This window comes from Schistosoma haematobium, chromosome ZW (genome assembly GCF_000699445.3).
Source record: "Schistosoma haematobium chromosome ZW, whole genome shotgun sequence".
Classification (NCBI taxonomy): domain Eukaryota; kingdom Metazoa; phylum Platyhelminthes; class Trematoda; order Strigeidida; family Schistosomatidae; genus Schistosoma; species Schistosoma haematobium.
The window spans coordinates 59,635,832-59,655,290 of NC_067195.1; the positions used below are offsets into that span (position 1 = coordinate 59,635,832).

The window sequence follows — 19,459 nt, forward strand, 5'->3', positions numbered from 1 at the left end:
GGTTATAACAGGCTATTCAGTTGGTTCAGTAATTCCCAAGGTAGAAAACAAAACAAATATTTGTACTGGTATACTGCTTAAAGAATATCTTTGAAGACACATCAGCATAATATAGCAAGGATGTGAATAAAATTAATAGACTGAATAAAATATCGTAGATATATATCTTATGTAAAAGAACATTCTACAACATTGATAGTAACAAATGTCCATAGATCTAGAAGTCAGTGGTTATGTAATGAGTAAATATTGATAATAAGCAAGAATAAAATGAGTAAATCTCAGTTAGTGAAATCAAGTAAACGGAATAACACCCATTAAGATATTAATATATCTGTCATGTATTTCAGTACGTGTGCTTGATTTAGTTTCATTGGGGGGTGGGGTGATTCGAGGTAGGATCATAATTGAACAAAAATAGATAGAATTTTCATTAAAAACAGCAATACGGATGGAAAAAAGATACCGTATTTTATGTTGAAATAAACCATTCTGATGTTAAAGTCATTTTGAAATGAAAGAGTTGAACGAATGCGTTTAGTAAAATATAATAAATTCTACATATTTTGTGAGCAGATAACTCAGTTGCCAAACATTTTAAATGAAAGATCACAAATTTAATTACGAATTTCGAATATGGTAAGCTTAAAAACTGGTTGTGTAAGACGTGTGTTGTGATCCCTTGTTTTTCCGTAAAACAAAACGCTTAAGAATCTGGAAGTAAGCTACAAACATTTTTCTGAATCAGAATCAAGTGAAAACTTGCCAGAAACTTATAGAAGAATAATGGAATACGTGTCACATCCTTAGTGGATAATCACCTATGTGGCCATTAAATTGTGATTCCAGCAGCTTCCAGAATATCAGGGTTACTTATAAACCTATAAATACCCTTACTTACTGTACATAAACTAGACTTGGAAATAAAGCTTCATTTTACAAATTCCGCTTTCACATTGCTGTTCAGAATCCAAGCATAGAAAAATTAAGAGGAACTAATGGACAGTTAGGAAGCCGCTGTCTAGCACTTTAGTGCCACACTGGTCATGTTGTCAAAAAAAAAAAATTTTGATTAATTTGAAGATTATCTAGTCAACCAGCAATACATTATATTTAACCATTTACTAGACCAGACAGATACTTTCAGTTTTCTGTTTGTATATCACAGAGTATTCTACTATGAATATGAATAGTTCCAGAAAAATCCGGAAATACAATAAGCTGTATACATCATTATAATAATCCAAGATTCTCTCTCGAGCATAGGTCGATACTGAAAACAAGTATACCAATAGGAATTAAAATTAAACCTGGATATATATACATATACAATAGGCAATAAACAATTGTCGAGACAATAGATGCAATTTTTTATGTGAATAAAATGGAAACGATTGTGATGTCATTACTTAAAAGTACAACGACAAAAACAATAACGAGAATCTGAAACAAGTTAATAAACTATGACGTCTACACCAGAAATTTCATTCTGCCATTCACTATTGTATCATTCATTTGTAAACAAAATAATCAGGGTAATAATAATAATTGTTATTTAATTTAACCGTGAAATTAATTTGCACACACTAAACAATAATTTTAAATTATATTAGTACAGAGATGAGATGATCTTGTTTGTTTAGATTGAGATAATAATATATAACAGTTAGCTATTTACCTAGTTTCAGTGGGAAGGAAATCACAGATTTATAATAGACGATAAAGGATTTAGTAAGGAATCAAATATCATTGAATACTTCTTTTCTGCTTGAAAACAGAATTATTCAGTAGCGAATTAATTAAATCCAGCAATACCTGACGACTACATAATCATCATCGTTATCTAACCAGTTTAGTTTACAATTCATTAGTTCATTTTGAGGTTGAATTAGAAAACTAAGACAGTGATTACTGATCACCATTACGGGTTGAAAAAGTGACTTAGTATAAAGCATAGTTTTCTTTATTAAACATTTAATGATAACTTCATGTTACACTTCGTTATGTTGTGAGTAAACAATTGTGTCCTAATCTAATTGAAATAACTGATATAAGGAAAATCACTCTGATCTAGCATAAATATTACATGTTTATGTTTATTCATATAAATAAACAGGTACTGAATACACTAAAATATTCTCTAATGTAACGATCTGTTACAGTAGAGTAACTAGAATATTTTCTATTCAATGGTACATTCTAGATTGAAGAATAATGTAACTTTCATTGATCAAAGCTGATCAACTAACTTTCAAATAAATACACAATTACATTCTAACAACAGTCAATCAAGTCGTTTTACTAAGGGCAAGAAATAAATGTTTACTGTCTGATTAGAAATGTGATTATTCATTCATATACATTGAAGGTGTGTAATTCAGCGTAAATTAATGTTCTTCTTCAATATTAACTTATTGTAAAAGAGACCGAAAAAACTAACTGGTATTTCTGGGCTTTTAAATGTTATCTCACGATCATAACCTATTCCTGAATAAAATTATTTCAATAAATATCGGACATCACAAGAAACGCATAATGAGAATTAATATTTGTAGGATTGTTTTCTCACTAAATATTGTATACTGATGAATTATTTTGAATTGAATGAACAAACCTCTTGATAAATCCTGTTTCTACTGTTTAAAACCTATCAGGTTGATAGTGTTTATGTTGGTGTATACAAAAAACAATGAAAGGTTCGGAATTGAACGAATCAATTCGGAGAACGGTTTTTTTATGGCACTTACTGATTCATTTATTTATCTTACTTTAAAATCACTTCCAATCTACTTCACTAACTTTAACGTACATAAAGTAACCTCATCATATCGTTTTTTAGAAAACTTGGAATGGATATTTTATTGAAACATTGTTCAAAATTTGAACAAACAGCTTGACAGAAATTTTCATATAAAAGACATCAAAACGTAAGAATTATATTTAAAACAGTCAGCCCTTTCCTTGAAGAAGCCCGAACAAATTTGACGGGCGAAACATTAAAATTATTTAAATTTCAATAGCTGAGATTATTTTTAACGTTCATTAACATCAGCTATATTGATTGAATCCCTCTACTGAGTATAATAATTCACTGAAATATAACTGTCAAGAAGTTGATGCTTTAGCAAGTATTCTTATAAAAATCAACATGACAGTAACTTTTGATTATCAAATTTTTATGACGCTTTAACAATTTTTTTATCAAAACGATATATTTCATAAAATTTCAACAAATAAAATACATATCTAATGAGAAATATTAATATCATTTATAATTTGCTCAATATGTGCGAGTATAAAACCATCATAAATTCTTTAAGTTAAACAAAAGAAACGGTAAGATTTCGTGGTTTAATAACTTTTAAAGATGATTATGCAATAGAAAATGTGATATTAATTTGATTGACACACACTAAACTATATATATATATATATATATATATATATATATATATATATATATATATATATATATATATATATATATATAGAGAGAGAGAGAGAGAGAGAGAGAGAAAAAAAAGAAAGGAAAATGTTGACAGTATTTCTATCATTTGGAATTCTTTAAAAGCTTACGAAGCAATTCTAAAAGTCAATGGATCACGTTTTATGGCCCTGGTTAGACAGTTATTGATATTGTTAACCATTTTTGTATATTTTCTAAAAATTTCTTGAATCTCAAGTACATTCCTGTTCTCCCTCATATATATATATATAAAGAATGACTAAGAGGCTATTACAAATTTTCATTCCTTCCATGCTTATTTTTAAGACAACACTATTTATAATATGAACTCTATGTTTTCTTTTTAACAGAAATTTATTATGAAGTAAACTATATTGATCGTGAATTAGTATATGGCAAAATAATCAAAATATTATTTAGTTAGATGAAAGGAAAGAAATGGTATGCAGATTCACTTCAGACAAACAATTTGGCATTAAAAACAAAATTGTTTTTCCTCTGACACTAGTGTAACACACATTAGTTGTTCGCAGGAATTCTCATTAAGCCTAACAAGAAAAATATCCACTGTAGTAAATTAATGTGAGATATTCATTCATAGTGACATATATTATTAAAAAATAGAACAGTTGTTATTGTATAACTTGAATTATATGTCATACTGATATTATCAATAGAGGCAATGTCAAAATACTGCTGATCACTATAAATAAACAATGTGTTTTCTCAATATAAATGTGTATAAAAACAGCGATTCCAATGAAACATTGATGGAAAAACTAAGACTATTGTCAGTGAAGATATTTTACTTTTCGACCACATTTACTGAAGCTCTCTATAATAGCATGTATATTTATTTACAATATATTATATTGCGAAATAGGGTGTTACTTCTTCACACAATTTTTTTGGAAACAAACTTTTACTATTCAATATTTCCGAAAGCGATGTGACAATCATTTCCCCATATAATATATATACATATGATTGTAGGATTTCAGTATTGTCGAAAAGAAAGATCACTTCACTGATAATAGGCCTTGTTTTCTGATCAATGTCGCAATGAAATTATTGTGTTGTTATGCATATATATATTCAGAGAAAATGTTATGCAACCTGACAATAAGAAGAAAAAAATTACACAACCTATATTACAGAGAATAAACATTAGAAAATCCCAATCAATTAAAATTTATGATTATTAAGATAACGACAAAGTCACGAACCAAATTAATGTCTACAATATATGAATTAATAGCTTTCAATTAAAGGTCAAAAGTTCAGTCTTCAAAATGTCACAGTATGAATCGAATAGAAATTTGAATAAAAAAAAAATCTGAACATGATTTGAAATAATAATCTTTAACAATTAAATCACTTCATAATGTTAAAGAATTATTATACACCATTTTCAAGTACATAAATTTATTTAGAAAACTTATGAAATAGCTATAGTTATAATCATATTGAATAAACAAAATTACCAATGTACAACATGTTTAATTATGCAAAAGAACACGAGATAAAAGAAAACAGAATCTAATATGGAATAAAGCTCAAATTATATTATTCATAGTTGTTTTAAATGGTAAACAGTATGTTAAAGCAATACTTATGTAGAACAGATGCTAATCATCCAATACTACAGAGTAATTAAAGTTTTTAAGTATTAAGTGAAAAAGGGGTTGCATCATTTAGCAAAGTAATCAGAAATCATGAAGCGCTTACTTTGTGTAATAAGTATTAGAAGTAATTAGTAATAATCTAAAGAATAAAAGCTAAAGATGATCGTCCACTTAATAAAGAAGAGAAATAAGGTAAAAACTACCAATATTTGTAAGATATCTGTGATTAAATACCAGTAACTTGCGAATATCCTCTACCCTTGATGGTCAGGATTCGCAGCCATAAGGTGAAGCAAAACGAACTGCTGAGCAGTATATTCGTCTTTTAATTGATAGACGGGTAACTCTCCTACGCCATAGGTAATGGAAGTTGACAAAAGCGAAACGAGTTTTTTGAATCCGTGCTGAGATTTCATCAGACACCAACCCACTATGGCTGATCTGACTTCCAATATAAGTGAAGTTGTCGACTCATTCGACTAATTTACTCCCTATCTTTAGTCCAGGTGTTGATGCAGGCCAGTCCTGAAGCAACAATTTACATTTTGAGGGGGATAAAAGCATCCCAAACATCCAGGCGTTGTTACTTAGTGCTACCAAAAGGTTGAATTTTATCAGTATCTTCAATAAACAGGACTATGCCGTTTGAATATTCTAAGTCAATAAGTGAACTTCCTAGTAGGAGACTGATTACCTAAAATTCAGATGACGTGAACGAGTTAACCTAGATTGGGGATTCTTTACTGAGAATGCATTTTGTGGCTTATCAATAGGTAAGACTATACTATTGAAAAAAAGGAATTTTAAGCTGTCACGGATAATTGGAATTTTCAATGAATAAAATTCAATGTTGGATAGCACTGGTTATTTGATATATTGTACATTTATAATATATAAATGGCGAATAGAATGGGTGGATGATAATACTGTTAATGAATAATTTCATCAATAAATCCAACTTATTCAATTACATGCAGAGAAAGTTTTAAATAAACTAAGTAATTTGATGGTCAACAATTATACTGAGTAGAGTAATCGTAAGCTTAGAGAGCCTTAAGAACTAGTGTGTGTTGCAATCTCGTAGTTCACGTGTGTACAATCACATGAGTAATAAATCAACACTATAAAGGACTTGTGACCACTCATCAATTACGTTCTGATTGACGGTTTAATAATGAGAGAATTTACCGGCGCGAAAATAATAAAAACAGATAAGAAGCGTTAATTAATAATGACTTATGAGACATGACAATTTGTCTCGGTATGATTATCAATTAGCAAGGCCATTAAATCTTTTTGTAAATCATAAAAATGTGGAGAATCTACATTCTGGTATTTATATTGTGATAATGATTCAAATGAAGATGTGATTGAACAATCTACACAGACAATCAGTCAATCTAATCATCAATCTTTGACCCCAAAAGGTCGTTTTCGATGCGCCAAATATATAACACTAGAACCTACTATAGTAGTCAACATACATGAGCCTAATATTAAAAAAAAAAATCAGAAACACAGTAGAATGGATGTGTAATATCACTACCTTTTATTACATACTAATGTGATCTATACAACGTTGTTAAAAAGTATTGCCTAGGACGAAATGTTATGTAAGTTTATATACTAAATCCTGTTTAAGTATTAAAAAGTGAATAGGATGAATGAATGAATTACAAGTTCGATCGTAATGATAACCATAATTTCACTACGTTGAAATTTACATTAATTTATAGTAAAGTTACATTACACGTTTAAGTTAGGTTAAATAAAGAATGTAGGATTGAAAAACTCACTTTATTGTAAAAAATCGACATATATTCAAAATACCATTTCCCATTTCATAAAGATCAAGAAAAATAAACAATGCACAACGAATATCATCATTTTAAGTTGGCATACAAACATTTACATCGTTATGATAACATAGATAACATTGCGAATATTATTATCGACTTGATTATTAAACCAGTCAACTAACCTATATTTATAGCTTCAGATATATGCACCAAATCATCGATATGTATCAGATCGAATAAACATTTATTTAAAAGGTCGACTTTTGTATAACCCGACTGGGTTAAGAAACTAAACATAAAGAGAAAAATTGAGAAAAATAATTTACAACATTAGTAATTAAAAATTCGAAAAAAATGCTTGTGAGAAAAGCAATATCATATGTGTATAACTTTGAAACTAGAATGAAACAGTTCGCTAAACCACACCTATTTCTAATGGTCGCTACGAAATTACAGATATTCTGTAATAAAAAATCCATACAAAATAAACTATTTTTACAAAACTATCTCATTCAGTGATTGTGATGGATTTCTTGATGTTTTATGGTGGGAGGACATGGATTATGGATATGAGACAATAAACTCACCTATAACACTGAATGAAAATAGAGTTAAACTGAATTCTAAATTCGGAAGATGTACACTATCGCATAATTACCAGTTCGATTGAATGGTAATCTGTACTCGACATGAAAACACAAACTCGTAAATTTAATTTGATGCAAGTCTATAGAATATCTGGTTTATTAAAATGTCCTTAACTAGAATAATGAAACAACTTTTTTAGTGATCTCTGATTCTGAATAGTTATTCAGCCCTACATACCTGAATGATATTATTTATTGATACAAATCACACCTTCAAATTATAAAAAATTTAAGTTATGACATTTTAATAGTGAATAAAAGTAGAGAAACTTAGTATAAAGAATTAATCTAAGGTAAAATAAAAAAGGGATGTAGTATACCAAATCAATAAACAATATGAACCTAGTCTCTGTTTATGAGTTGACTGATTTAACTTATGAAAATAGTTACTTAACACTTAACTGCTCTAGATGTATACTATTTCAGTCAAGCCTCCACAGAAGGTAAATCCAGTCGGTTCTCTGTATTGACTAGGTGAGGTCAAGTGAATAACCATACTTGTATCCTGTATGCGTGTTTCAGAGATGTTTGTGATGTGTTAGCTGAGTTCTTCAAAAGGACTTACCAATGATCTCAAGCTTTGGTTAGCCATCTTCATTAGCTTTCTTCCAATCTACTTATATACAAGCACATATCCACTCATCGAGGTAAGTAGTAGCTAGACATATGCAACATATGCAAAAACCGCCCTCAATCAATGAAGATCTACAACCTCATCTACTGATTTTTCATATTAACTTAGTATTCTGTATCTAGCCTTAGCATTGTTCACTTGATCAACTCAAGAAATCCTAGCAATACTTTGAAAAAACTTGGGTATCAAAAACCTATACAAACAAACAATAACCTAATTGACGAACTAATTCACTTGTTCAAAATCAAAATCCCTATCATTGACATATTCTGCTTGTAACAAAGTAGAACCTTTGTTACATGAATCTCAGTCAATAATGTCTTTATTTGACTTGTATTTCAATTGTGAACAACAATCAACTTCAGTAATAAAATTTAGCACTGAAATAAGTACATTCAAATTTTCAGTACAAATATATTATATAGGCGAGGCTATAATTTGTGGACGACATTTGACCTTGGGAATGTCCACCTACATACTAGGGCTAAATGAGTATTATAAACCAGTGTGAGGAATTAGAATTATTATTTACAGTTGATGGTTAGGGCTAGGAATTAGATTTGGGGTTTTCATCCCGAACTGACATAAACTAAAATGTCAAAACGTTAGTTAGTCAAATGGATAAAAAATTTCTCGTCGTAATCCAACACCTGTTATCGTAAATCTGATTGATTCGTCCATAAATTATAGTCTCATCATTATATATAATTTATTGGATAAAAGGATTTAAAACTAAACCAAACTAAAACAAAATATACTTACTCATTAGCAATATCTATAAATTGTAGATTTTTAGTTGAATGACATGTTTTACATGAATTTGATAAGCCTGTGCAATATGAATTATTATTTTTATTGATAAATTTTACCAATGTATTATTTTTCTGTACAGTATTACTTCTATTTTCATCAATTATTGGAAATGATGAATTCTTAGTGAAATCATAATCGTTATTCTTGTTTTTATTATAATTAATATTATTACCATTCATAGTATTGTTATTATTACGATCTGAATTATTATGGATATTACTACAATTAATAATATGGTTATCATCAGTAAAACATGATTCATGATTTTCTTTATTGACATAATTATGCATATTATTGTTAATATTTGATAAATGAATAGGTTGTAATAAATATATACGAAGATTTACATCATTTGCTCGATTTGGTTTAAATGAAGAATCAGCTTCACTGCCGCAACCATTATTACTAGAATTATTATTTGAATCATTGTTATTGTGTAATAATATTTCAGTTGCATTACAATATCCAATATCAGTTTTATTGTTGATGTTATGATTCGGATTAAAAGGAAGGTTATTGGTTTGCTGGCAATTTATATGATTATTTGAAAATGGTGATGGGGATGATGATGATGATGACGACGACGAACCACAGCCGATATCTAGAGTGAAATCTCCATGTTTTGAAAATTTATTTCTTATACATAAATTTGAACTATTCCAACATAATACGTACTTTGAAAAACAGAATTCGAATAGAATAAAAACAAATAAACGAAATATAAGATAATTTGTTGGTAATAAATTTATCAAGTGATAATATCATAGAGATAAGTTCAACGATATTCATTAAATAACTAGATAATAATAAACAAAATACACCTGAGACGTTTACGTTAGATTCTACAATGTTTACACCTATCCAGCTGTTGAGTTAATTAATTCTGCTTGGTATATGACGGATAAAAATTTAACTCCAGATGTTTAGGAAACTGAAAAGGACTAGAAAATATAACACTGCTGATCAGAATAACAGGTACTAATTTAAAATGTTAAATAACTTTTAGTTTTCGTGCTTATGTGTAAACTAAGGGAGATAAGAATAAAACTTGGGTGACCAGAAGTAACGTAATGCGATGTAAATTAGTAACGAAATACAGATTTGTATACTCGCTTTTAAATCAAACTTTTTTTGTAAGGTGAATGGAGAATACTATTCTCCTGTTAAGATACAAGTATATAAAGAAGGAACCATGATTACACTCCGTTTAGACTGGCGACAGTTTATTTGCACAGGAATGAGACCAGGATGTATTTGCGCTTAATACTGAATCTTCGCGACGTTCCAGAGATTTCCAGACACTGATGATTTTCATCTGACATAGGTATGGATAATCATGATCTGTAGTGGTAAGTAATAAACCAGGAATCTGACAAAATTAATAAATGATTCAGACATATAAACAACATTGACTACATTCCATTTGTCATGGATAAAAGTTTAGTCTTACAATCTGGGAAAATTAGCATGTAAAATGTTTGCCAATTTACATAAATGAACAAACTATTTGATGTATGAAATCTTATCACTTGAAGTTAGGATTTTAATTAACAACGTTAAATATTGAGTTCATGATACACTTAATATATAAGTAAAATGATTTCTAACTACGTTGAACCAGTAAGATGTTGTACAGTGTTAAACGCAACCCATTCACAAAGTCGAACTATTAACGTTGATCATTAACCGAATAGATAATACTTTCACTATTAAAATTATGTATGTTATTATTCTATAGACAAAAATTCCAGTATTTTGTATACAGAAACGGTTTGACGTAGTATTTACGCCTATGTGTTCTATTATTAATAAAAACATTTACCCCTATCTGGTCAAGATCAAAACCGGTAAACAAAAAATAATTCATTCAAACACATACGTAGACATAGAATTGATTTTTAAACAGCACAGTCTACCGAAAACAACTGGAAAATATCAAGGAACATAAAAATTATATGTAATCAACAATATAGAGATTTTGAGTCTATAAAAAGAGAAGGAGAGAGAGAGAGAGAGGAACTGAGCGCGCGAAAACTATAGACAAAATAACGAAATTTTAGAGACAAAATAAACAGTAAATAAAAAACACATGATGATAACAAAAAAACAAGAACATATGGTGCTGTCGTCATTCATTACATCTATTTGCCATGATAATGAATTCTAAAAAAAGCAGTAAATCGGAGAGAATGTAAAGAAAGAAATTGTTTAATCCAAATACAAAACAATGTGGCCTTTGATAGATAATCACTATTTGTCATTATTTGTTTTTAAAACATTAACTGTAGTTAAATGCAGAAAAAGCTAACAAATACAATAGAGTTATGTGAATACAGAGAGGGAGAAGGTGGTTATGTTGAAAAAATCTTGGCAAAAAATACATTTCAATAATAATGAGCATTAAATTAAATATTGTGACATTCTATTGATAAACAAATTGGAATAAAGTAACTTTGAAATAAAACGATAATAATAGAACTGTTAGGATCAACATAAATTTGTTGAAAAATGCTTCTTTTTAAAAAAAAAATGAGAACATAATCTCTTCATAACGTTAATAGAATTAATTTACTGATTGAGTAAATTGAAAATATGTATATATGAAACCTTTATGGGTTGTTTTAATTATTATCTCAATTGACTAATATATGACGTAACGAACATGAGGATGGAGCGAATAGATAAGTAATGCTTAATCCTAAAACCAACTTTCGTTTCCTTAATTTTTTTTTGTAGATAATTTAAAAGTTCGTTGAAGATGTATTTTTGTGGAAAAGTAAGTTTGTTGTTTGCAGCCTGATATTTAGTTAACAAGTGTCATCGGTAACTAAAAGATTAAGCATTCACAATGATACATATATAATGCGCTTATCATGTAATCTATTAAAAACAAATTTTTGGTTCAATCTTTGAACTTAATACACACAATATATCCCAATTGGATACTACTATAAACTGAATAAATACCTTAAAATTATAAACATGTTAAGCAATTTTTTTACCACCCTTGTCTTTGTGACCAATATTTTCCAAAAAAATATTTTGCATTCAATAAAAAAGACTTATTTTCACATCAATTATAATTATTATTTGACATTCATCTCTACATGAGTGCTTGCGTCAATACTTCAATCAGGTGACCAGCTATCGTTGTGCATAATCCATCAATAAACATTCCATCCATCATTAAAACAGTAATCTGAAACGCCTCCATAATAAACTTTAAAATAATCAGGATAACCAAACATCAATTATATGTATAAACATATGCCAGTAATATGGTTGATTCATTCGCCAAATACTTGAGTATGAATCACACTCTAAGTGGGAGGACTAGTCATACTACGTGGTTGACGAAACCGATGAGGGTGAAACAGGGTTTAAATATGGAACTTCACGACTGACTGAAAGTCAAATATCTTAACCACTATGCCACTTCTTCAAATATTAATTAGGTTTTACTCAGTCAATATTGATCGGTTAATAAATAATATATTCAGAAACATCCAAATAGCTGAGTCTTTAAACTAGACAGCATCATTTATTCTCCTGAACAAAACTAACATATCTATATATAAACATTCCAATATGTTAGATAGCAAATTATAAATGTACTAACAATAATTAGTGGGTAGTTATTTTGTCTCTTTGAAAATGTATGACTGTTATATATTTAAGTGAATTAAATAATAGAATTCATCCACAAATATATGTACTTCATCCAGTCACTTCAATCCAGTGTTGTTCCTATCATTTTTCATGTTAATATTTTTTTTAGTTTTCATATAAATATACTTACAGCTATGTGTAGAAATCGAGGTCTATCATGAATTCATGTTTTATACATAGTAAGCTGCATATTAACATATATTTCAAATTAATCATTGTATAGCTATATTTATCGGTTTGATGTTAAATAAGAACGTTTATTTCTGATTAAATGAATGCCCTTGACTTCAGGTTTATATATATTTTTTTCAAATAGTTTTATAAAGTTAATTGGCACTTTTTAATAAAACTTGGATTATCTAGATATCGTGTTACTTGGTTAATTGAGTGAACGTTGTTAATATCGAGTTTATATGATCATATTAACTTATTATGATTCATTGATTAGGAAATTCTAAGGGTTATGTAATAATTTATGATTCGGAGAATGACTAATACAGCAATGTCCATTTCGAAGATGACTTAGATTGAAGAGTGATAATCTCATAAATAAGGATCAAGTTCTTTTTGTCACATTCATTCCTGAAACACGGTCAAAACTGTATTTTTGATTGGTGTTAGACCTCAAGGTTGATTGTATTTAGGCCGGACATAAATATACTATAACTACGTTAAACGACAAAGTATTAAAACGTTAACAAGCTCATAATTTTTCCTCTGTAAAACTATGCTCTGAACTTCAAAATAGGTTGCATGTTGCTTCCATCATATCTGATGTGTCAAGACTAGTCATTAATATTAACTCCTCGGAAGATTACACTTTGTAACATACAATATAACGAGGTCCTATGAATTTGCCTTTTGAATCACTGGTCATTCCCAATTTTTAAAATACTTTTCTTGTGCTGCAGTTATAATTAGCGAACAATTTAAAATCTTTTTTCGTAACATGGAATAATATTTCTTCATATATGAAGCAGGGCTTATCCATTTTTTTGCTTTTATTAATCGTTTATTGTATAATATAATAAATTATTGTAAAGAAAAATAAACTGCACACTGAAATAGTTGATGACCATTTGATTTTTCTCTACCAATTGACAATATTTTAAATGAAATACTGGTCTTTATCAAAATAAAACTGACAAGTCATTTCATTTAGATTATAATGGTTAAGTTGTAGATTTGTTTCGAATCATCATCGCCCCATGTTCTAAATGAATTATTGACACCATTTATTCAGTAGTTTAAAATTTTAATGGTTGACATCTTTCTTATTGACTGTAATAATTTACATTATACAATTTATTTGGAAAATACTCTAATTCGACTGAACAGGTTATTTTTCTATTTAACTTAAAATCACCAGTTGGATCAGGTTGTCTATACATTTTTGATTTTGATAATTTGACGATTTAAGAATACTGTCAAACTGACCTGTTTACATTGTAGTAAACGAATGAATAATCACATCGTATAACCCAATGATTATTTTTGTATTTACTTACTAGATTTTGCAGTACAGTTAATTCCGATGAGCTAACTAAATCACTTTATTGTTCTAATCATTTTGGTTACTGTGAGATAATTTGAAACATAGACTTAACTCTATGAAGCCTAATAATCGTTAGCTAAAACGTCAAATATACTACACACTGTTGAGGAATTCAGAGTGAAAAACATGAGCAACCTGCCAATGATTCCTTAAACATGTGTTAGTAAGGATTTTTTGAAAACTGAGTTCATCAGTTTATGTTGGTGTTTCCACTTCGTAATTAAATGTCTTGATATTTCCCACTTTTTGAAAGGAATACTCGTGACTAGGATGCACGTTTCCTGCAAGCTGAATCCTTTCAACCGGGTAAACTTCCATTAATTCGAAATGTAAGTTTATTTATGCCTACTTAGAATCCAAATATATAAAATCATATAAGATGTATGGAGAAGATATTTTTGTTCAATATATTGTTTACGCACAATTCATTTGATTCCATAATTACATACCGGGTTTAATTGTTTTTGTCTGTAATTTATGGGAACGATTTCATAAAATTCCTTAATTTCTAGGTTATTTGGTTAACATGGTAGCAAGTAGATTATTAGATTCAATCTTTATTACTTGTCTACTTCTGCCGTCTGTCGGTTGTCTAACTTCCTTTTTATTCACATCAGATAAATAGATTCGACAAAATAATAGTTAAACTAACACACAAATAAATTATATCTATTGTAATTCAACTTATCTATAAAATTTCCATCTAGCATATTGGAATGTTTATATATAGAAATGTTAGTTTTGTTCAGGAGAATAAATGATGCTGTCTAGTTTAAAGACTCAGCTATTTGGATGTTTCTGAATATATTATTTATTAACCGATCAATATTGACTGAGTAAAACCTAATTAATATTTGAAGAAGTGGCATAGTGGTTAAGATATTAGACTTTCAGTCAGTCGTGAAGTTCCATATTTAAACCCTGTTTCACCCTCATCGGTTTCGTCAACCACGTAGTATGACTAGTCCTCACATTTAGAGCGTGATTCATACTCAAGTATTTGATGAATGAGTTAATTATTTCTTTTATTACGAACGCATCAACAGAAACCATTCTTCAATCATCAGTATAAATCTAGTAAATATCAATAGTTAATTTGTGTTTAAACGATGAATTCTAAATTCCGTTGTTAATTTGTGCTAACAACGATATGTCTACAAATAGAATAGGCACTGGACTTACCAGAAGCACATAAAATGGTTGCTGTGTATGTGTCTGGACAACCTTATGCAATAACTACACATCACCTGTACAGGATATGATGTAATTTTTCTGTGGGACAAAATGTCAAAATAATTCAAAATTCTGATTAATTAACTTCTATGTACTTCTTAAAAATATCATCTGACAGCCAACAACAGAGCTGAGCTAATAAACAACCGAACAATTTAATAGCCAAAGTTTATACATTAAGCTTTTATGTCACTCCACCTATCATGTCTGTTTGAAGACATCTTTCATACATACAGTTGATATAGAGCCATTAGCTTGGCGAAACATTTTTATAAAACTAATTTCAAAATAATAATAAAAAGGCGAAAGCCTCTGAACCCTGAATATCTTTGCTCTGATTGCATTGAAACACTTCACATTTGAAAAATTTGTTAAGTCGTGTAGAATAACAGCAGTGAAGTAAAAAAATAAGAACTGTTCCTTCATCGTGCAGAAGTCAAAATTCAAAAACCAAAATAGTTTTTAAAAACTAAAGGATGATGAATTTATGGTGGTGTATGTGTATTTAAAATGTGTTATGCGAACAAACAACAACCGGTTAAAATGGTTTGCTGACTGTAAAAGGAAATTTAAATAACAATAAAAAGACTCAATAGGCTTAACTTCGACAAATACATGGAATGCACATTATATTACATCATTCATGATCTAAAATCCGTCAACATATGAACTAAGTAACGTCCAAGAAATACTGTTATCACGGACAGGTAACGGGGTAATTAGCCAAAGTCCCAACATAAGTAGGATATCTAGTGACCTTTATGTAATACATGATGACAACAGGTTGTACGTTACGCAAACTTTTGACCATCATTTATCTTGTCTAGTATAGGAACATGTTCATTCCACCTTTTTTGTTAAAAGGAGAACTGAAATTGACATTTTTTTACCACTTAGCGATATCGTATCGTACCAGTCAACCTGGATTCATAACAAAGTAGGAGGCTTCGATGAATGGTAAAAGCTAGACGATCTCTAAAGATAATACAAGTGCATATACAAAGTAAAAGGGTTTGTCTTTCCATCTAATATATACAACCTTAAGATATAGTTAAATAACAAAAAAATATTGTTACATTGACTTTTAGTTCCTGTATCTCATTCGTTTCACACAACACTTTACCCCTTTTTATTTTACACTCTATAACTTTTCTCTGAGTAGTTTCCTCCACTTTCTACTTTATTGATGTTAAGGGTACTAAATTGAAGTAATACATAACTATATTTGATCACATGTAGATATTGTCTATTTTCTACAACTGCACATACATACACACAGTCACTACTCTACAAATCTGGTCAAGATTTCGTAACAACTAACAATAATAAGGTAATTATGTCATACGAAAATAATTAGGAGAAATGCTTTATTCTAGTTGTTAAATTATTTCTCTAAAACAATATTATTAGAAATAAACAAATCCAGAGAATTAGTATGAGGGACTTGTGGAGATTGTAGTATTTTCACAGTAGAAATTCAACGAATAAAGTTGACCAATCTAATTATTTATGATCAACCGTCATTAGACTAACACGAATATTTTTATAAAGATTTAAAAAAACGGGTTCGTTGGAAACTAAATGTTTACACTGACTTAGTTAAACAGTGATTTCGCTTCATGAAAATTTTAAACGTAACCATACTGACATCAAAATTTAGTATAAAGCGAAATAACCCTGTTCACCATTGTATAATAGGAAACTAGATATTTAAGGCTATAATCGCAGCTCAGTGAACAAAAGACAAATTTATATATTTGGCTTTGGGTTACAAGTTTTTGTATGTAAAAACTATTGATGCTATTCGATTTCTCAAGTTAAATTATATATAAAAAGACTAGCTAATGCAACGTAATAGTTAAATGTTGCAACTTTTTCCCATCATAGCTTTAAAAAGAGAAGAAAAGTATTGCTTTTGTCTGGTAACAGCCTAAAAATTTGATAATTTCAGAGATCCAGTTGGTGAAGTCTAGGTCACTACCAAAACTGAGAAAACTTGTTATTATAGTTAATTATTTTACGCATATTACAGTGCAAATTCGAAACAGCAGAAATAAACCATATTAAATTATATGCGTTGGAATAATTAGTCCCATTCAGAATAAACAATTTGTATGAAAAAATTATGTAGTATGGATGATTTTAAGTACTTGAAAATGTCTTTGATTAGAGCATAAGAACCAATGCGCTACTAAATACAGTGTATTTAAAAGTTATTTTAAGGGCACTTTGCTAAATGCACTTAAGAAAACCCCACATAGTCATTTAATGCAATTCACTGGGTTATATACATGTTCCTATTGAATAGCGAGTTGAAGTAAGTTACTAAAGGTTACGAATACCCCTCAACTATTCAAACTGAAAACAGTGTTTATGGATGCGGTGATCAGCCCAAACGTTTAGGCCATCTATTTTACAATTGTGTAGAAACGGCAACAAACCATCTTTCTTTAGATTTTTTCAAACCGAATAATAATAAATGCTAATTGTGTGTACTCACACGTTATTTTGAAAGACTTACAACCTATAGCGATGCTGAATACTGAGGATCTCATATCGAAGCAGTGAACTTGCTGATACATTCTCCTTCTTGTCTACCCTTCGAAATTCATTCATTCAACATCTGATGCATAAAAAATGGCTATAACAACTAAACTGATTGTAAAATTCACCATTGAAGATGAGTAGGAGATACTAACTACCGAAAAAGTATTTATAGATATATTTTTTGAATTATTACAATTTGAGCATGTGTTAAAAGGAAATTTACTGCAGTACTACGAAATTTATCCCGAGAATTTCTTGATGCAAAAAAATTTATAATGGTGAATAGAGCTATTCTTATAATTGTTATTATTATGATCAATATTTATTATAATTGATAACGACTGCATACTTAGATCACTCGAAAATTACGGAGAATACGAAGATAGAGTTGTACTGAAGATCTACTGAACAGTGATAGGGATTGATTGTTTACTAAAATACCCTTAGCTTGTAGAGATAGATATATACATTAAAGATTTGTTGAAACAAGCAACCATAAATAGATCTATAATGTCCTTCAAAGTGGGACGAACAATTAGTATGGTAAAAGAGTAAGAAGGTGTTTTTAGTCATAATAAAAATTAAGGATGCTTTGTATGAAGAATTTCGGCATGTAAAAACAGATATTCAAGTGTACAAAAAAAGTGGCAAAAACACTTTGAATGCCTTCAACATTTTAAACAAACAAACAGAGCCCTGTAGCTAACTTATGCGTAAATGTTTGTACGAAAATTCACTCAGTGACAAAACTAAACATCATACTAAACTTGAGTTGACAGCAGTTATGTTATCAAACAAGCCAATAAAATAAAATTGACCAAAATTCAATGACAATATAATGCAATTATCTTTAGTATATGCTGTCATTTTAGGTCTGAATATCTTGATTTTCACTGTTAGAATCACCTAATGAAACTAAATCTTCATTTACTGAAATAAGTGGGACATGTGCAACATGCCTCAAACCACCTACCAGATGCGCAAGGTTGGCTGGAAGAAAAATTAGGGTGGCCAACGCAAGACATGAACTGAATTTCATAAAGCTATTGATTATTGAGAAGACGTAGAACAACTACTTAAGGTCAGCGTGATGACCGTGATCAGTGGTTCAGGATCGATTTTAGGAGCATAAATGCGTTTACGCTTTATTTTTCCCTGGAATTCAAGCTGCAGTATTTCTTATAACTTTTGTTCCTTGAATTCAATCCTTCTGCTCAAATAGCGTTCTCCAGTGCCTTGTCATTCTCAGTACCACTGAAACTATTTAATTCGGCTCTGCTGCTACTTGTTCTGTTAACAACAACCTGCTCTATCCATATTCTATAGTAAGTTCGGTAGAAGCACATTTGTACCAGGCTCTACGTTAACCATAAGAAATTAACGTCTCGAAATCCTAAGTGATATCAGGGTGTGTAATCAATGACTTGGAAACGAAACTAACCACTCTACATTTACTATTGGAGATGATAAC

General features: G+C 29.5%; 1 protein-coding gene across 2 annotated transcripts in view; it reads right to left on the reverse strand.

Annotated features, from left to right (window-relative positions):
- The window catches only part of AARS2_3 (alanyl-tRNA synthetase), a gene marked incomplete at its 5' end in the record, with an annotated part of 46,104 nt that overhangs the window by 16,564 nt on the left and 10,081 nt on the right, over positions 1-19,459 (reverse strand). For both annotated transcript variants that reach the window (XM_051211913.1, XM_051211914.1), the window contains 2 exons: positions 7,073-7,179; positions 8,934-9,658. In XM_051211913.1, the coding sequence (XP_051072036.1) occupies positions 7,073-7,179; positions 8,934-9,658 (832 nt within the window). The remainder of the gene's footprint in view (positions 1-7,072; positions 7,180-8,933; positions 9,659-19,459) is intronic.